Source organism: Lytechinus pictus, chromosome 17 (genome assembly GCF_037042905.1).
Source record: "Lytechinus pictus isolate F3 Inbred chromosome 17, Lp3.0, whole genome shotgun sequence".
NCBI lineage: Eukaryota > Metazoa > Echinodermata > Echinoidea > Temnopleuroida > Toxopneustidae > Lytechinus > Lytechinus pictus.
Genome location: NC_087261.1, coordinates 15,288,917 through 15,310,574, shown reverse-complemented (window position 1 = coordinate 15,310,574; position 21,658 = coordinate 15,288,917). Strand labels below are relative to the sequence as shown.

The following is a 21,658-nucleotide window of genomic DNA, read 5'->3' as shown; positions in this document are numbered from 1 at the left end:
TTTCATGAACTAGATCCATAAATTTTCAAAGTTATGATGGTAATTCAACAAATACCCCCAACTTGGCCAAAGTTCATTGACCCTAAATGACCTTTGACCTTGGTCATGTGACCTGAAACTCAAGCAGGATGTTCACTAATACTTGATTAACCTTATGCCCAAGTTTCATGAACTAGGTCCATATACTTTCTAAGTAATGATGTCATTTCAAAAACTTAACCTTCGGTTAAGATTTTGAAAATAATTCTCCCAACATGGTCTAAGTTCATTGACCCTAAATGACCTTAGACCTTGGTCATGTGACCTGAAACTCAGGTAGGATGTTCAGTAATACTTGATTATCCTTATGGCCAAGTTTCATGAACTAGGTCCATATACTTTCTAAGTTATGATGTCATTTCAAAAACTTAACCTTAGGTTAAGATTTGATGTTGACGCCGCCAGCGGCGCCTATAGTCTCGCTCTGCTATGCTGGCGAGACAAAAATGATAGTAAAACTAATATTCAGTTTTTGTTTATCCAACACCATGTTCCAGTTAGCATCATCACTAGGTGCTCCCAAATGGACTTGGGATAACATTACCCCAGCTTTAACCTGGCAAGTTTTTTACAGCGCACAAGGGTTTTCAAGGAATAAATTTCTTCCAAGTACCCTTTTGCCTCACTTGGGTTGAGTGCAGCACAATGTGGATTGGGAGCTTGCGGAAGGAAATCATGCCATGGCTGGGGTTCAAACCCAAGGCCCTCTTATCCACTAAGCCACAACACTCAACTTCATGTGACGGGATTCTACTGCTGCTATTTCGACAACCACCACCAAACTACCACTATTTCTATTACTATTACTTCAACTTTTCAGTGTTAACCTTCATGAAAGTCTAGAGGGAGGTGTTTCACTGAGAGTTAAAGTGTGACTAGGATCACACTTAAATTCCAAATGAGGTTAGATGCTGTGTGTCCATTGCCCTTTAAGCAAGGCTCGACATTAGCGGTGGCCCGGTGGCCCGGGGCCACCAGAAATTCACCTAGGGCAACCATTATTGAAAAAATATTAAGTTTTGGTGGCCCGAATCGGGCAACCAATAATTTTCAAAATAGCGCAATTTTTCTCCCCATTTTGCACGCATTTATCAACTTTCTACAGTTCAAATTGCAAGCCAGTTCGTCATGCGCCCTTTTTGTTGATCTACACACAAACACACACACAAAGTTGGCCTACCGCTATAGCATTAAGTAGCTTTTATCCAGCCGTCCGCCTGGCGTGAGCTTTGCATGCTTGAAGCAGCTTATTCAGACTCAGGGAGCTGCAATACGAAATGTTGCTGCTAAGAAATCTTCCACAGAACTGTGAAAATCCAAGTCAAAGTCACATTTTACACCAATGAAATGCCCTTCTACAGACCTTTTTGCTAAAATCTCGTGTATCCTGATTATTTGCAAGCATTAAAAAGAGGAATCATGACCTCTCTTATGACTCAAAAAGACCGATTTCCAACTGAAAATAATACACATAAAAACACATAGGTGAGTACATCACAGTCCCACGTGTGCATTTGTATGTATGTTGTTACTTGGTTTCTTTCGAAGCTGTGTCTTTTCCGGTCTTTTCTAGCCAAACATAAACAGACAGTTACTTTCTTTCTTGTTTATAAATGACTTCTTAAACAACTCTTGAGAAAGTAAATACTTTGGGAAGGCATTTTATTAATATGAAATGTGAATTTTTCCAACATTTTGGCAAATATAGGGAAGGAATTTTCTCACACTTTTTTTTTTTGCCGTTATAACTTATATTATTTTCTTTCATTTTTTTTTACAGTGATTTAACCATTTATTCATTTTTAATGTTTTTCTTTATATTTTTCGGGCCACCAAACTTTAATTTCGGGCCACCAAAAAAAATTATTTGAAGGTTTTGGTGGCCCGAACGGGCCACCACCAAAAAAAGTTAATGTGGAGCCTTGCTTTAAGCATGTTGACACCAACCTATCTTGCAATAATTACAAGTCAATTTTCAGTCCCAAATTTAATCTAAAAGTCTTGCAATTCATTGCAAATCTGCAGCAAAATGGTGGTATACTTTTTTTTAAATCAAGAAGTTCAAACTGATTCATCAGTGAAAATTGATCAATCAATCCTTAAACAATTACTATGAATTGTACGGACAACATTTTTTTGCAACACCTTCTAAATCATACTTAACTTTGTGAAAACAACCCCCAGGGATTATGAAGATCTTAAAAAACTCACCATCTTTGAAATCCTGCAGTGCTTGTTCTCTGTCATACTGCTCTCTGCCTCCATGGATGCACTGCACTGCCAAGTTCTTGAGACTCATGTCACATGACAGGCTGTCCGCCCTGCAAAAAAAGGTCAAAGGTAAATCAATTCCTGCATTTCATAATAATAATAATAATAATAGTCAGTTCTTGTATAGCGCATAACACATTGTGAATAACGTCTCTATGCGCTTCCAAAGGACTTGGATATTATTACCCTGGCTGTAGCTCAAGCAGCTTTTACGCGCTCGGCATTTCACGGAATAAATTCCTGCCAGGTACCCATTTACCTCACCTGGGTTGAGTGCAGCACAATGTGGATTAATTTCTTGCTGAAGGAAACTACGCCATGGCTGGGATTTGAACCCACAACCCTCTGTTTCAATGTCCGGAGCCTAATCCACTGGGCCACAACGCTCCACATAAAAGTGTTCTTCATCATAGGAAGAACACTAGAAAGAACACGAATGAGCTCCAGGAAAGGTTGGGCTGGGAAAAAATGTTGTGGATGTGGTATTAAAAGAGAAGTGGTTTGAGATGGTTGGGTCACATGTTGAGGAAGGGAAGATGATAAACCTGCAAAATGAGCATGGAAGCTGGATGGCAGAAGAGGAAAGGGAAGACCACACATTACCTGGAAAGATGTGGTGAAGAAGGAAAGCAGTGATGTTGGTCTGAACCAAAGAGGATGCACAAGGCAGAAATAAGCGAAAGGAGGGAGTGTCATCATGGCGCGAAATTCAGTAACCCTTCGTAAGAGGTTACTGTGACATCGCTCATTCGCATTAATCCCGAGATATTGGTGGACCACGGCATACTCAACAACATTAGCGTACCTACGGGGGGGGGGGGCAGACTGCCCCCCCCTGACGAATCACAACCCATGCAAGGGATGTATCCCTGCCCCCCCCCTGACGAGTTACAACTGATCCCTGACGAGCCACAAGTGGCTCTTTTGAACCTGAAGACCTTTTTTTTTTTTTTTTGCTTGACAATTTTTTTTCTGGTACGAAATCCTTTATTTGTGATTGAAGACTTTTTTTTTTTTTGGCGGACGAATGTGCCCCCCTTTGGAAAATCCTAGGTACGCCACTGCTCAACACCATACATGATTCACAGTATACATAATCATAAACAGTATACTCTACTCTACAATTTTTCTGGCATCTCACTTCTCAATTATTGATCACTTCTTCCCTGTGCTTGGATTTACCCTCCCCCCCCCTCTAAAATGCACTAGTCTAATTTTGATTAAAGTTTGATTTTAATTCAAGTTAGATGGCAGATCTATGATACCTACTAAGTCATCAATGAATAGATATACTTACGTGACTTTCCTTCCGACAAACACAAGAACTTTCTCATCGTCTGTCATCGTCTCAAAGAATGCGAGGAGCTGGGAAAAAATGAGAGTAAACATATACTTCAGAGGGAAAATATGAGCAAAGCGATATCAATTGCTTTCAAAGTCAATGTTAGATTCCTTTCGTAATATTATTGCAACAAGAATGAACCAATCTTGACCATCTATTACCTAAATCCAACCAAACCTATATGCACAAGGCATGTCAAAAAACAAGAATGCATTTTGGAAATTATGGTAACTTCTTAAATTGTTCATTCATGGATTATTAAATAATAATAACGGCATATTTACCCAGGGTAGCCACTTCAAATCTGAAAACTGTTCTCCCAGCGGACCCTGCCTTTATTATTGATATTATTATTATAGATCTGCTAATGAATGTAAACACATTTTTCATAAAATCACACAATTTCTCATATTCTTGCTTATTTTCATTTAATTCTTCTTCATTTTTCTAACAAAGATACCTCAGTAACCTTATATCATGATTTCTAAATCTTATTAATCCAATTCTGTCACATCTTTTATTCAAATATAATTGCTCATGTATAGATGTATGGTAGAAACCCAAATTTCCAATGTATTCAAATTATGCTAATAGTTTTGTCGTATGAGTTTCTTTATTTTGTTACCTAAAGTTTGATTATTTCACTATTGACTATGTTTCTGTTATTCAATTTCTTACCTTTTAATGCAGTGTATTTATTGATATTTGTTTGTATGAATTTATGTTTTGATTCTGAGTAATTGAACATTTTGTTATATTATGTAACTTTGAATGGAAATTTTATGCTATGTTTTTTCGCATGAAAATACTACAGTGGATTCACCTGGATTGGGTATGGGTTAGGGCGGTCCGCGGACTATAGTTATTTGGTTAACTTTGCCCAATGCCTGGCAGCTCATCCAGGTGAATCCAGTGTTTAATTATTTTTGTGTTACTGTATTATTGTAACAATTATTTTTTATCATTGTATTTGACTTGTTTGATGTTCTGCCAAATAAAATAATAATAAATTTTTTTTTTTTAATCATTGATGAACTTTTTTGCAGAGCTTCGCCACATCTCATGTGAACGAGTCTGAATAAAGAAAAGAAAGCGTAGTTGGCTCAGTCGGTAGAGCAACTGCCTGTCGAATCAAAGGTCGTGGGTTCGAGTCCACCCCAGGCAGATGACTCACGCCTGCATTGTGTGTAAATGTTTCTCCCCTTTTCCATAGATGCAGGCTATGTTACAGTGGAAAACACTCCGTCCTTCGGATAGGACATTAAATGGAGGCCCTGTGTAGAGGAGAGTCACCACCTTTGCACGTTAAGAACCTACTGCACTATTCATATAAGAGTAGGGGGAAACCCCAGTGTAGTGGTCCATCTCCATTCTCCCAATCAGTTATATCAGGAAAAGAGACCTGCGGGTCATATGGGGTGTTGCAAGAAAATATTTGCAATCAATTGCATATTCTGTTGCAATTTTACAACTGATAGTTCCATGTTAGCTATAGCAAATCAAATTAAACTTCTCATTTCAAGGAGCAGATTAGCAATCAATCACTAATTTGCAATTAATTGCAAGACATATGATTGATTTAGAGACGATCAATTAACTTGCAATTGATCGCAAGTTTCTTCCAATTGATCGCAAGTTTCTTGCAACACCCCCCATTAGTGATTCAGATCGCTTTTTGCCTCCCAGGCACAGGTGATGCCAAACAAATTATTTTTTTGTTTTAAATGGATACCTACCCTGTCGACCTTTTCCTCCTCATCTAAGATTTCAATGAGTTGTGTTACATTGTGGCAAGCCTGTAATAAATACAATACAAAATATAGAGTTAAAAAACATTATAAAATAGGTGTATTATTTCAAGCATCGCGATTGGCCAATACGCACCACATGACATCCAACTTTTTGTGCGTTGCACAGCAGTGCAAAAGGTGAGCAACAAAAATTGACATAGCACGCTCAAGTAGACCAGTGCGGCAGAAGTCCCGGGAGAAGCCCAACAAAACTGTACTGTAACTTTTTAAGAATTTGTTTCTGTGTTGCTATTTTATAAAACAAATAATGCACTTGCTCTGTCGTGCATAAGAGTAAATGCAGAGAAAGCTCAGTTTCTTCAGATGGTACATACTGGGTACCCGCCGCCAGCGGCTCTTGCACAGTGCGACACCTATCTAAAGAAACCTCGCGTGGTCTGCATTTCCACTAACGCACTCAGCTGCATGCATTATTTGTATACTAAATCAAAATTCTTGGATGACAGGGGATTGAAACTTGGAAATGATGCGTAACTCACTACAGTTGGATGATCCTACCCTCGTTACAAAGAAAATAATGTTCATCACCATAGAAAGCTACTTTTGAAAAGAGAGGGATTAGAGTTGACCAGTTTTTATGCACCTTTAGCCTCACACTATTGTACAAAGGTGGCAAATAAGAGGATTAGAATTCAATTAAGTATTCCTAGAAGGGTCATCAAATGAGCTCTAAAGTTGTCACACTGCATGTAATTAAGCACATCCTGTTCACGATTACAGAGTATTGAGTATTAAAGGTTACAGCATCAATGAGTCCACTGCACTGCTACCATGGTTACAGCATTAATGAATCCACCATTTGTTTTGATTATTTTAAAAATAAAATTGGACTCATTAGTAACAAGTCTCCATTTTAGCTCCCTGTGGCAAAAGAGTGCATTCATCCCTGGACAATTTCTAAAAATCCACACTAAATTAAGTGCAATTGAGGATAAAATCTGCATAAACCAGTTTTGACACCACAGATTCAAGACCACTTTTATGAATTCGGGACAATATTTCACGAAATACTCCACTCAGTTGCTGAAATAGTGTTGTAATACCTTGAAGATACCTTGAAGCGCCACATGTCCATCTTCACATAGATAGATATTGGTATGACTGTGGCTACCTCAAGTGATGTTCTTGCAGGCTCCACTCCACTTCACTACCGCTACACTACACCCACCTACCCGAACATCAAGCCCCAAAACTCGCTCTAATACTTCGAGTGGCAAAGGTGGGGAAAAATGCATATTTATTGTAAAAATCCTACATTTAAACTAGCTTAACAATAATAAGAAGCTTAATTTTTACTTTACACCCTAATTTCACTCCATATCCATCCTCCTGTCAGCCTCAAAATTGGTGATTTAGAGCCAACATGGAGTTCCTCACACGTATAAATAATTTGCTGCCGATATCAAAACATCGCATGCGCATGTGCGAGGGTCTGAGCTCGGAGTATCCGAGCGAGTTCACCACCTTAATCTCCGGGTAGGTGGAGCGGTAGTGAAGTGGAGTGGAGTCTGCACGAACATGGTTTGAGGTAGGCTGTGGCATGGTTTGGGGGGCTTTGTAGCATATAAATAAACCAATTTTGATAGTCTTTGTTTAAACACTTACTGATAGATCTAACGATCCGACATTAACGTGGACTGGGTGCTTCATGTAGTTCTTTGCAAGACGCCGAACTCCGTCCGGCCACGTAGCACTGCATCAAAGAATATCAGATTGCAACAAGTAATGTATTATGTTATTAAATTGCGTTTTGTGTGGCACTTTGAAAAGCAATGTTGCTGATAGAATTTACAACTTTTACGTCTCATAAAACTGGTTGGATCCGATAAGCACCCAAATGAAATAGAAATGAATGCTGACAATAACATCACTTTAACATGTCATTTTGGTAAATGATATATTTAGTTCATAAACAAAATATTTCTGGGGTGTTAGCTGAAAGGGATGCTTTATTAACCCTGAAATAGCAGGGGGTGCAGGCTGTATTAACCCGCCCCTTCCGCATCTTCACTACCATCCCGCCACCCCACCCCTTCCCCAGTTCTCCTTACCAAACATGTGAACACAGATTCCAAAGTGAACCATGCTATATTCCATAGGCCTGTATTCTGAAGTCGGGTTCAACATAGACCCATCCGCAAACTCTGCTGAAATTATGGGAAGCCAAAAATGTCACAATTAAATCCTTTGTGTTTCCAAATGTAACTATTTTGTTTCCCCATGCTATGTAATACTAATGAAGAAAACTACTGAAGTGGTCATTCTTCGAAAGTTGTGAATGATTTGAGTGTCAAATGAGTTGATAGATTGTACATGTACCGTTAGAAATATGTGCCACAATTGGCTTTCCATAGTTAAACCACATCCTAAGACCAGAGTTCTAAATATGGGTAAATGTGCTGGCATGATAGATACGCAGGAAAAGCTAGGACTCACCTTGTCATGATGGTTTGCCTGTCAGGTCTCACATCCAGTAGAATCTTCATAATTTGAGGTTCAAATCCCATATCAAGCATCCGATCAGCCTCATCAAGCACCTATAGGTTCAATCAGATAAAGAGCAGGTAAGATTAAAGCCTATCTTTCGTTATGGTAACTCCCCCCCCCCCCCCCCCTCCTCCCCCAAAGTGCATGTCACTATTCCATTTCATGACTAGATTATATCAAAGCATGTGCCCCAACATGGTTGTGGAATGAGGGATTCAAACTATTTAAAGTGTTTTATTGGGTCAATTTACCGATTTTACATCAGATTTTAATTCCAATGGATGCCCGATCGAAACAGAATATCTGCATATTTTTGTCTTGTTTATATAAAACACCTCCGACATGGAATTGGATGAAAATTTCAGGATATACTCTTTGTTTAATAGTAGCTTTTTAATATTCAATTCAATTCAAAATTTATTTCAATCAATCAATCATAAAACATACAGGTATATACAAATTATGTAAAAACATGGGATTGGGAGCCCCTAGAAGTTTTCATTAAAAAAAAACTTGTGAGTGGGGCACCACCATGGTACAATCAAATACAAATTAATATAATACATACATAAAGAGTGAACAACAAATAACATTGAAATACAATTTAAATATTCAATTACTAATTATGTAAAGTAAGTGCTCAAACTGCTATTTTAAATGAAATAAGGGTGTTAGAATTACATTCAACGACCAGAAAAAGTGCCATAATTGAATTTCGATTGGGAAAAAATGCATTCAATGTCTACCATGCTTTTGTAATATTTTATGATGCTTGATTATAATTCACATTACTGACCATTACCAAAGCTTAAGACATTTTACAACTAAAAATTCCAAGGATGTAAGCTTTATCAGTGGTACTTCCGGTGTCGGGGAAAATGCCAAGGGGATGAGGGGGATTGCAACAACTGAAGAAAATATTAATAGAACTTCACACATCCCGTGAAATATTTTGTGAAATATTTCTTCATTTGTCTTTGCACTGTGGAGATATCTGTGAGGCCCATGGCAGGAAAATATGAAAGAATCTGGTGGTCACATGACCTTTCCCACCGGAATGGCCTTACAAACATCTCTAAAACTTGGTGCGGACTCATTCTAACGTTTCATCATCATGAAGATTGTTATTCATAATTTTTGAGATCTAATTGCTTAAAATTTGTCACAGAAATTCAAACTCACTGTGAAACATACTGAAAGGAATTGATTGAATTTAAATTTTGTAAATATTAGATCTTGACTGAATTTTTGAAATGTCATATCATTTCTTAAATTAATGGATTTTTTTTTACAATTTAGATCCTTTATTAGATGATTATTTTTGTCATTACATTTTTAATGTTTCCTTTAAAACAATAGCATTTTTCATTCATTTGTCATACACTTTGCAAGGACTGTAATTTACTTACCAAAAATGTAACCGACATGACATTTACAATCTTGTTCATGATGAGATCATTGAGCCTTCCAGGAGTAGCTAAAAACAAAAACAAGAAAAGAAAAATATAGATCATTCCTTCTTTTCAATTCAAAACAATTAGATATTTCACTTGTTCCTATATTTTGACACTTAATGGACAGGTTAATAAATATATATGTATATTTTTTTTTTCGAGGGGGGTAATACAAAATTGTGACATCTAAATCCTCAAGTAGTATTCAGTGAGAGCTTCAAAGACCACCACGACAAAAAAAGTTTGAAGTTTGTGATTCACTCGAGAACATTACACGTATGTGCGCTCTGTGCAATCACTATGAAACTTCCAACCAGTCAAATAATTGAGTGAAAGAAACTCATGTATCTGGTCTTTGTCTTTAACTTTACACCTTCAAACTCTGACAGTACGAAGAATAAAAATTACTTTCTTCACATCAGCTAATTTTCAAAATTTTAAACTCTGAAGACCAAGTTTATATTTTGGCTACTTTGCAGACATCCCTGCCTGGTGACCTATTGTTAATTTGAGGCTAACAGGTCACATTCGATCTCTTGATTAGCTCCGATTCTTACCTATAACAATCTCAACTCCTTCAGTCACAACCTTTATCTGTTCTCTTCTGTTTCCACCTCCGTAGACGCAAACACTATGTGAATGTTAGGACAGGAAAAATGAAATTCAGTGTTCACAGCGATAAATACTCCTGATGATAGTTTTCAATCTAATAACAATCTATGTTTTTAAAATCATTTCTATGTCAATATTTGTTCTGTAACCTTACTTATTGTTATTAGTAATTCCCTTGTTTGTGTTGCCGGAAGGCCTTATATCTACAAGCATACTGCAATTTTTTTCAAATCAAAGCTCAACAATAAACTGAGAGTGCACATCTAGAGGTCGACGTGTAAGATACACTCACCTATTAAGATGGAACAGTCAAGTGTCACTGGTCAAAGAACAAACTATAAGCTTTCGATGAAAGGTCAAATGTCAGAGGTCAAAATTCACTCTCGTCGTTTCATGAAAGGTCCTCTGTCATAAGACAAACTTCACACTCACCTTTTGATGACAGGTCAAGTGCCAGTTTGGTCAACTTATGATGAAAGGTCGAGTGTCCTGTGTCAAAGTTCACACTCATCTTTTGATGAAAGGTCGGGTGACAGAGGTCAAAGTTCACACTTACCTTTTGATACCCTTGTAGGAATACTTGTTGACTTCTGATTCAATTTGAAGAGCAAGCTCACGAGTTGGTGAAAGGATAAGAACGTTGGGACCACCACGAGCCTTACGAGGTCTGCAGGATATTAAGTAAATGTGATTGTGTTTTACCAATGAAATGAATTTGTATTGCTCATTAAAGATGGACAATATTCAGTGATAACTTTAATTCATTTAAAACTAAACTTGAGTAGTGGTAGAGAACTACGATATTAAAAAAGTTTATACCAGAAATATGATGTGTCCAAAGGACACGGATGTCCCTGCTTAACGCGATCAGAAATTCATTCAATATGATTGAACTTAATATCGTGCAGAAACCAATATGCATATATAATGAACAAACTTAGACCTTTGAACCAACTCGCATATATAATGAGCTATGACCTTTTACCTGCAGACTCCGAATTCAAACTTAGCCTGTATTTTGGTGTCATCTACCTACACACCCCAACTTTTTTTAATCTGTTGAATATTTCATATAGGGACAGTGATTTTCCGCGATCGCGGAAAACGGACGGAATTCACGGAAAGGGCCTTTTGAAACGGAAAATGGCATTTCAAACGGAAAATCACGGAAAACGTATTTTCCCTCAAAATACACAGAATAGCAACAGAAATTACTCCAAAATCACAACAAAATGAGAATATTAAATGGGCAAAAAACCCCAGAAAATACGATCTCACTTCGCTACTATCATGACAATTCACACATCGTGACTGCACTCGACATCAGCACACTCGATTGTACCCCGCACCGTACCCGTACCCGGCCGGCCGGGTTGGGCTTCACATGCACACATGTATCGTTCAACTACATGTACACAGTTGTGTGTTGCTGCCCTCTACGTTTGAAGATGTAACAGCACGATATCGTGGTCTTAAAATCCAAGATGGCGGATTGGGAAAAGACGATGACTGATGATAACGATGTCCAAAAACCCCCAAAATTATCGATGAAATATCATTTCACCGTGAAATAATGCTAATAATATGAAAGGTGAGGATGTATGCATGCAAAATGGGTGTGTTAAAATATTTTATTCACCCGCATAGATCCGATTAGAACGGATTTTATTGTGTTGTTGGTACAGTAGCAGATACAAATTTTGACCAGTGCGAGTGTGCATGTAAATGTGTACACGGAATTGTCACTTTCCGTGTGTACAAAGTCTATGGGGAAACGGAATTTCCGTTTTCTGACATGCTGAAACGGAATTTGAGATTTTCTGAAACGGAAAAGGCAATTTTTTGAAACGGAAAATCACTGTCCCTATTCATAAGCTATGAGGAACCAACTCGCATATTTAATGAGCTGTGACCTTTGACCTGCGGACTCCAAATTCGAATTTAGCCTGTATTTTGGTGTCATCTACCTACACAACCCAACTTTTTTAAATCTGGTTGAATATTTCATAAGTTATCATGAGGAAACCAACTCGCATATTTAATGAGCTGTGACCTTTGACCTGCGGACTCCGAATTCGAACTTAGCCTATATTTTGTTGTCATCTACCGACAAACCCAATTTTTTTTTTAATCTGGTGAATATTTCATAAGTTATCATGCGGAAACCAACTCGCATATTTAATGAGCTGTAAACTTTGACCTGCGGACTCCGAATTCGAACTTAGCCTGTATTTTGGTGTCATCTACCTACAAACCCAAAATGTTTAAAATCCATTAAATATTTTTCGAGTTATTGCGCAAAAACCAAGTGGGGGACGGGCGGACGTACAGGGCCAATGCTTAATGCCCCCTCCGGACTTCGTCTGTGGGGGCATTGCGGGGGAATAAAAATCAATATTTACTATATCATCATAAACACCTGACAAACCAAATGTTATTTCTATCACCAATTCATTCTTTTAATGACAGGTGTACTTACACTGGCTGTAAATCTGTATGTATGAGGGCCGGCAGGAGGAAGGCTAAAGTCTTTCCACTGCCCGTCTGTGCAATACCTATAAGATCGTTTCCTTGAAGTGCTACCGGCCAGCCTTGGCTCTAACAGACAAGAAGTAAGATGTAAAAATAAGACAAGACTGAACATTGGGAAAATACAAATTTTAAAATATGCCTGTCAAGATTAAATATGGACAGTATTTTATTACTTGAATATCCTGAAACCAAAAAAATGAATGAAATGCATTGGATACGTTACAGAGATTTTGAAAAAAAATTTAAATAACATCTCAAACTCATCACAGGAGAAATTAAAAAACCATCTTTTGGTTTAATCAAATGTTGGCCACATTTTTTAACAGGCTCAGATTTTCACTACATGTAGCTGGTATTCGAAACTATGCCTTTTAGATAACAATCGGATAATAATATTGTTCTTTTAAAAACTATTATTAAATCATTTAATGACGTCAAGTTTTCCAATAACGAGATTGGGAGGCTCTCAATAATGATTTTCCAATTGTAATTATTCATTTGCAATTCAATTCTTCTTTTTTGTGGCAGTTTCTTGCATATAACTAATCAACAATCAAGCTATCTATGAGCATACTGAGCCTCCCTGGTGTTAGGTAAAACTATGAAAAGAAAAATTGAAGACTATTTCTGAGGTACATTTTCCAATGACCTAGGTCCAATTTCACAAAGACTTACGACTATTCAAATTTCCATGGAAACCTTGATTTTGATTGCTTTTTGAGCCCTGTTACCATGGTAGTTCAAGTTGTCATAATGGCAAAGTTATAATACTACGAATCAGTCATAATATTGATCCCGTTATTTTTTTTTTTAATTTTTTTTTTTACCTGTATAGGTGATGGTTTGGTGAACTTTTGCTTGTAAATCTCCCTCAGAATTTCAGCTGCAAAGAAAAATTGAGATAAATTAGATGACAATATTTTCGGTTTCACCACATGTATATTATGGTCCTGAAAAAGACTGTTGGGTAATCTTTCATTTCAAGCAAGTGAACTTTGCTCTTCGTCAGTCTGCTCTTACAAGGTAAAGCCAAAAACTTTGTCATCTCGTCTCACCCCTATACAGGCCTTCGTTCAAAGCTCACAAAGACAAAGAAACTAGCACATCAATGATGTGGAGCTCATCCGGCATCTCGCAACGAAATCTAACACAATTTTAATTTCAGCCCAGTTGACACTGTAGTGAATTACATTGGTGACATGAATTGAGGATATAGAATTGAAATTGATGAAGAAATGACATAGAAGCATTTTTTGTGATCTATGAATAAATTTCATATAAATTAAGCATACATGTAAATAATTTTCTAGTCAAAATTTCTCAACTCTGTGTAGATCCTTGGTGAACCTCATGTAGCTCTCAGATGGAACAAAAATAATCAAAATCAATCAACAAATAAATAAGTATTTTTTGTGAGTTTTGAAAATATATGAATAAATTAACATATTTAATGAGCTTCAAAATTCTGTGTTGAAATTTTGTATCACCACCTCGAGCTACATGTATCATATAAAGCAAACAAAATTGAAATTGATCAACAAATGAAGAAGAACACACATTTTTTTGTGATTTATGAATAAATTTTGCATAAATTAGCATAAATAATTTTCCATACAAAATTTCAAAATTTTGTTAACAAGTTTGGTGAACCTCATGCAGCTCTACCAGATGGAAGAAAAAAAATCAAAATCTGTCAACAAATAAAGAAGAGGCATTTCCTGTGATTTATGAAAAAATTTCCCATAAATTAGCATAAATAAGTTTCTACTGAAAATTTCTAATTCTGTGTAGAAGTTTGGTGAACCTTATGAAGTTCTACCAGATGGAAGGAAAAAAATCAAAATCGGTCAACAATTAAAGAAGAAAACGCATTTTATGTGTATTTTTAAAAATATGAATAAATTAATTTTGCATAAATTAGCTTAAAAATTGTTCTAGTCAAAATTTCAAAATTCTGTGTATAAGTTTGGTGAACCTTATGAAGCTCTACCAGATAGAAGAAAAAAAATCAAAATCGGTCAACAAATAAAGAAGAAGCATTTTATGTGAATTTTTAAAAATATGCATAAATTAGCATAAAAATTGTTCTGGTCAAAATTTCAAAATTCTGTTTAGAAGTTTGGTGGACCTCATGAAGCTCTACCAGATGGAAGCAAAACATTCAAAATCGGTCAACAAATAAAGAAGCATTTTTTGTGAATTTCGAAAAGTGCGCATAAATTAGCATATTTAATGAATTTCAAAATTCTGTGTAGAAGTTTTGAATCCCCCACCTAGTGCTATCATATAAAGCATACAGAATTGAAATCGGACTTGAAATGGCGAAGAAGAAGCATTTTGAAATTGTGGACGGACGACAGACGACGGACGCCACGGCATAAGCTCATTTGGCCCTTCGGGCCGGATGAGCTAAAAATTGTAATAGCCTTGGATGTTTCATTACAACAGCAATAACATAATCTCTCTCAGACTAAAACCTCTTTGATGGACATGATATTTTCGAAAGTATAGCTTCTTGGCATTTGCAAAACCAATGTTTTTTAATTTATTTCCTGTCAGTTATCAGCAGCCCTGGGAATCTAAATTTGTTCATTTTACACTTTTAAATGAGTTAGTGCCACAATTTCCAGCAAATTTCTCTCTTTTTTTTTTGCCTTTTCTGTCTCCTTCAAAAGCGCATAGGGACGCATTTGGCAGTGATATGCGCTATTTAAGCATGTTGGTATTATCATTATTACATGCTAAAAAGTAGTGCTGTAGCCGAACCGCCGAACCGAACGGTAGTTCGCCGAACATGGCACTTCCGAACCGAACAGAACCGAACCGAACACTAAGACTTGGTTCGGAAGTTCGGCCAAAAAAAAAAAAACGGCTTTCAGCTAATAAATTTATAAGTTTACACCCTTTCTAATCATTATATTTGCGCATTCTCTATTTAATCTTCTTTGCAATTGTATGTTGGAAGTATGCGCTTATTTTGCAGTTACTAGATTTTGTTTTCATTTTCATGTTGACATTGTGGTTTTTACGGCCCTGATTAAGAAAGGAGATCCGATGAATGATGTTGCGCTATAATAATTTTACTGGCTTTTATCATCTCTCGCTCTGTGGCCGAATCGCCGAAGCATGGTAAAGAAAACCAAAACTGTAGGAGTGTTCATTGGTTAAATCTAATTATCTAAAATATTGTTGTTTTTAGGTGGCGAACAAGATTCTTGTTTGAAAATCTTCAAATTATTTTGAATGAACGAGCTCAATAAACTGAAAGTGAAAGATGAAGTACCATTAATATTACGAATTACGATACGATGTGATTAAGATCGTAACTCGTGTATTGTTGCGGCGGAGAATAAAGATCTGATTGAGGTGATTGACATTATTATTGAGGTGTCGGCTCGCTACTGTCTAGTTTTCATGATTTTAGAGAGAAGTAAAGAGTTTTGAAAACGAGAGATCAAGTGAAAGTGGGAAATAAAGTGAGTGACTGTTAGAGATGAAAAGGAGAGACGCAAAACAAATAATATAGAAATTAGATGAGGTGAAGTTATATTTTTTATTATTAACAATCAGATGAAAATAAAAATCAAACACTCATGAATGATTACGGTATAGCATATAGCAAGATCCCCTTCCCCTCGTTGACAAGTTGAATGAAGATAAAGCCATGCGGAAACATTCATCTCTTGGGGGAAAATGACCCCCAATCTTTACTTTTTTTTCCCTTTCTTATCAACTTCTCAAATTAACCATAAACAATTCGATGATCACTCTACTCCCCCTGTCCCATTACAGTCGTAAAACTTTGCATCCCACTTGGTCTTGGTCGAATGAAATCTGACCAATGAAATCATAGAAATCTCGGGAATTGCTCTTCAATCAGTGAGCTGAGTTTCGCGAGCAGACAAAGCACGTGGCTGTATGTACCGATGCGACAATCAGCGACATGCGATTGGTGGTTTAGTTCACCCATCGAGCCAATTAGCGAAATGCGATTGGTGGTTTAGTTCACCCATCGAGCCAATTAGCGAAAGGCGCATTTACATAAGCACGCTTTCTTCGACACGCCCCTGGCCCTACTATGCCTACAGTTCAGTGCACTGGCGCTGGCCGCCTCGTATGTGATGCAATTGCCAATCACGTTTGGCCGGACTGTATATATAAATATTCATGAGCTCAGACTCCCGCGCGCTACAAGTGGACTGCATGCGCTGGCCTAGCTGGTACGAGTGCGAGCGTAGTTAATTTGGCAAGTATCCAAAGTGTGGTCCAGGTATGGACGACTAGGAAGAGTCGCCATTTTAGAACTGTGAGTTACCCAATAAATCTGTCATCAGATAATCAAATTCGAGATAACAGTTGATTCTTTGAGCGCTATAACTTTCATAGTTTCATGTCAACAAGATAGAAATAAAATGGTTTGATGTGACAGAGGTACACGCGAGCACATGCAGTCAATCAAGTACAAATTGTCTACCGGTACGCTACGTATACCTGAATGAACTATAGCTTTATCAGTGCAGTCTATCATTACCGAACCCCGAACCGAACCAATGTTCGGCAAATTTCTGCCGAACCTTGCCGAACCGAACCGAACCCGAACATGGCGCCTGACTTGCAGCACTACTAAAAAGGAGGAGTCATTATGCTTCAGGTACACCAACTAAATTTTGTAAAATCCCTTCATTTTGTATTTGTTTTATAATTACATGTAGGCCTTTTTACCTTAAAATTGTCTTTTGGAAACATATCTGATTCAAGTTTGGGCCACAGCCTCGACAATGTTCAAGGCTTTTTTAACCTTTGCAGTGACCCTATTCCATTTGATTATTTTTCTTTGTATGTAAAATCAATACCCTTTTCGAGTTTGTATTACTTGTATTGTTTCTAAATGTACATCTTGTAAATTTGTATCTCTTTATCGAATGGAATACATAAATCTTGAATTTTGAATCTCATTTTACTCCAAACCAACCAATAGTATGTCATTGACTATGATAGCTTGTGTCGGTTTTGGGTCTTGTAAAAATAACAAATGCGTTTCTGTAACAAATTTACTATCAGCCAATCAAAAAGAAGCATGTCAGTAGCTTTTAAACTGTTATTGCAAATTTGTTATCATTTAAAGGGGACATTCACCTTGGTGATAAGCTGGTCTTCATAAAAGCAGAAGAAAAAAATCAAAATAGAGGTGAAAGCTTGATGAAAATCCATCAAAGAATAAGACGGAAAGAGATGTCACATGTGAGCACCTTTCCCCAGTGATTACATGTATGTCATATAAATTGCATGAATTCCAAATGTTTAATGGAAATATGATGAATATGAATATTTTCCTAAAGGGGTTCTGAAATGGTGTGTTTGATCATATGTCCACCGCACGAGTTAAATCACTTTCAAATTTTTTAGAAAAAGCAATTTGGGGAATTTATATCAAATAACAAATGGAGAAACTGCTTATGTATGACATCACGAATTCAAAACTTTAGAAATTCAAAACTCCATTTTCATAAAACCTTCACAAGTATTTCTATAATATTTCTGCTTTTATTAAAGCCAAGTTAAAATCGGGGTAAACTTCTTGTTTAAAGTAAACTTACATGACCATGGCAAAATACTTAATCTTTCGATATTTGGTGCAATAAACTTACGATAGTCTTCAAAAGCTTCTTCAAATGTTCTAACAGGCTTCGGAACGGCTCGGTTTAGCTCCTTTGCACTTTCATCTACAACCGATACACCAATCACCTCTCTGTAAAATGAAAAGAGAAATAAAAGGAAATATTGTAAAGTGAGTTCTTTTGCACTCATTTTATTATCCTTTACAACAAAATAACTTTGACAATTATTGTAACAAACAAGTAAAAATCTAGGACAAATGAAAAATAATGCAAGATACAACAAACAGAGATTTTGATTATTAAAAGGCATGGGGTTTGGAAGAGATGGTGGATCAGACAGTGAATACGAATTGGTGAGTATGTTGGTATGGACATGAATTAACCCTATTAAATAGAACTGGGGGGGCATCGTGCCCCCCCCCCCCACCCTTAATGCTTTGCTTGATATTTCCAAAACGCGAGAAGATAGCGCCGCAAAATCTTATGACTTTTTTGTGAAGTGTTACGCAACTTTTTTAAGACCAAATTTGCGACATATGGGTATGGCATCGCAATTCCACATGACTTTTCACGCGACAATGTCATGCCAAAAATGGCTCATTTTTATACTTTGTGTACAAAGTCTATGGGAGATGAAATTTGTAAAAGGGTGATTATTTATCACTCTTATTGGTCTGCTTTATCAACTTAGGGTTTAATTTAGTTGTTAAAAGGGCTGTAATAATTTCCATAAAAAAACAATGAAGAACAAAAGATTCTAAAAAAGAAATACATAAATAAACAAGTGGAACGCCTCTGGCAGTCTCGCCTGCATTACGCAATTTAATATAGCAGCAGTGCTAACTTTGAAAACTACTATAAAATAATCATTCACAAAAACATCATTCATATAATGACATAATACCACGTTCATTGACCATAAATGACATTTGAACGGAGACTTAAGACTGTCAACTACACCCATGTCCACATTTCATTCACTCTATCCATAAACTTTCAAAGTTATGATGGCACTTCAACAATTACCCCAACATGGCCTAAGTTTATTGACCTTAACTGACCTTTGACTTGGTTTTGTGACCTGAAACTCACAGGGGATGTTCAGTGATGCTTGATTACTCTTATATCCCAAGTTTTATGAACTAGATCCATAAACTTCAGAGTTAGGATGGTAATTCAACAAATACCCCCAACACGGCCAAAGTTCATTGACCTTTAATGACCTTTGACCATGGTCATGTGACCTGAAACTCGCACAGGATATTCAGTGGTACTTGATTAACCTAATGTCCAAGTTTCATGAACTAAATCCATAAATTTTTAAAGTTATGATGGTAATTCAACAAATATCCCCAACTTGGCCAAAGTTCATTGACCCTAAATGACCTTTGACCTTGGTCATGTGACCTGAAACTCAGGCAGGATGTTCACTAATACTTGATTAACCTTATGTATAAGTTTCATGGACTAGATCCATAAATTTTAAAAGTTATGATAGTAATTCAACAAATACCCCCAACTTGACCAAAGTTCATTGACCCTAAATGACCTTTGACCTTGGTCACGTGACCTGAAACTCGAGCAGGATGTTCACTTATACTTGATTAACCTTATGCCCAAGTTTCATGAACTAGGTCCATATACTTTCTAAGTTATGATGTCATTTCAAAAACTTAACCTTCGGTTAAGATTTTGAAAATAATTTTCCCAACATGGTCTAAGTTCATTGACCCTAAATGACCTTTGACCTTGGTCATGTGACCTGAAACTAGGGCAGGATGTTCAGTAATACTTGATTAACCTTATGTCCAAGTTTCATGAACTAGGTCCATATACTTTCTAAGTTATGATGTCATTTCAAAAACTTAACCTTAGGTTAAGATTTGATGTTGACGCCGCCGCCGCCGTCGCCGTCGGAAAAGCGGCGCCTATAGTCTCGCTCTGCTATGCAGGCGAGACAAAAACAGGCAAATACACAAGGAAAAATTTAGCTTTCACAATTTTTCTTTATGGAAACCTTTTTATTAATGAAATTACATAGATGACTTCAGGAGAAAAAAAAATGAAAAACTGAAATTGTGTGTTGAATATGCAAACATGTTTTTAACAAATAAATTTGCATATTTTATTCATATTAAATACTAAAAATGATTATTTTGGGATTTTTCTTTTTATACTGGCTTGCAGTTTATGTGGTAAAAAATGTGAGTGCCAAATTTTGCCACGATCGTGCAAACGGTGACCAAGATCAGAAGGCGGGCCATCATGGCCAGCCCCCCATCCTCCATACATCTCAATTAGCCCAGTCCTTTTAGGGTTACAGACGGATAGAAGGGGGGTTGAGTTTGAGTTGGTTGATCAGAGGGGAAGGGGGCGACCGAGAAAGACATGGGAGAAGCAAGTGGAGGAGGAGAGTAGGAGAATTGGCTTGAGGGAGGACGATGCACTGAATAAACTCCTCCTCTTCCTCCCCCTCCTACCACCACCACCACTACTACCATCATTATCACTACTACCACCACCACCACTACTTCTACTACTACTACCATTATTACCACTACTACTACTACTATTACTACTACTACTACTACTACTACTATTACTACTACTACTACTACTACTACTACTACTACTACTACTACTACCATTTTTACCACTACTACTACTACTACTATTACTACTACTTCAACTACTACCACTACTACCACCACTACCAACACCACCACCACTACTACCATTATTACCACTACTACCACCACCACCACTACTACCATTATTACCACTACTACCACCACCACCACTACTACTACTATTACCACCACCACCACTACTACTACTACTACGTCTACCATTATTACCACTACCACCACCACCACTACTACTACTATTACCACCACCACCACTACTACTACTACTACGTCTACCATTATTACCACTACTACTACTACTACTACTACTACTACTACTACTTCTTCCACTACTAACAGCACCTCCACCACTACTACTACTACTACATTTGTTACAGGGTGAGAATCATCTCCTATATTTTTTATATTTTCATGTACATCCTCCTTGAAAAGTAAGAAAAAAAAAATTAGTTCTACCACAGCAAAAGAGAAACAAACCTCAATGCATCTGTTTCCTCTTCAGATAAGGCCTTTATGGAACTGTGCTCATGGTAGAAATCCTTTATGATTTCAGGATATGCTGTAAATCATGGAGTAGAAAGTAATGTGATAAAGTTAGTGGATATCATCATGCTCTGATACTTTGATATTTCTCCTCCAAGAAATGTTCCCCTTCTTCTTTCATCATCTACATGTACATGTACAAATAAATGTTAGATATTTGGCCAGATATTTCGACAAAATTAAATGCATCCATTCAAAGTATGAACACTACATGTATCTAGAGTCAACAATTTGGTAGCGTTCAAAAACAGAAATCTTTTCAACATAGAGTACGGAAGCAATGACATACAAGAAACTTTTG

At 36.9% G+C, this 21,658-nt stretch overlaps 1 protein-coding gene across 1 annotated transcript in view; it reads right to left on the bottom strand.

Annotated features, from left to right (window-relative positions):
• LOC129280785 (probable ATP-dependent RNA helicase DDX43) overlaps window positions 1–21,658 on the bottom strand; it is a 36,078-nt gene that overhangs the window by 4,432 nt on the left and 9,988 nt on the right. The window contains exons 6-17 of the mRNA XM_064111920.1: window positions 21,292–21,373; window positions 18,197–18,297; window positions 13,376–13,431; window positions 12,496–12,614; window positions 10,573–10,683; window positions 9,962–10,035; window positions 9,360–9,427; window positions 7,900–8,000; window positions 7,069–7,156; window positions 5,389–5,448; window positions 3,608–3,675; window positions 2,251–2,360 (exon numbers count right to left, since the gene is read on the bottom strand). Of these exons, the coding sequence (XP_063967990.1) occupies window positions 2,251–2,360; window positions 3,608–3,675; window positions 5,389–5,448; window positions 7,069–7,156; window positions 7,900–8,000; window positions 9,360–9,427; window positions 9,962–10,035; window positions 10,573–10,683; window positions 12,496–12,614; window positions 13,376–13,431; window positions 18,197–18,297; window positions 21,292–21,373 (1,038 nt within the window). The remainder of the gene's footprint in view (window positions 1–2,250; window positions 2,361–3,607; window positions 3,676–5,388; window positions 5,449–7,068; window positions 7,157–7,899; window positions 8,001–9,359; window positions 9,428–9,961; window positions 10,036–10,572; window positions 10,684–12,495; window positions 12,615–13,375; window positions 13,432–18,196; window positions 18,298–21,291; window positions 21,374–21,658) is intronic.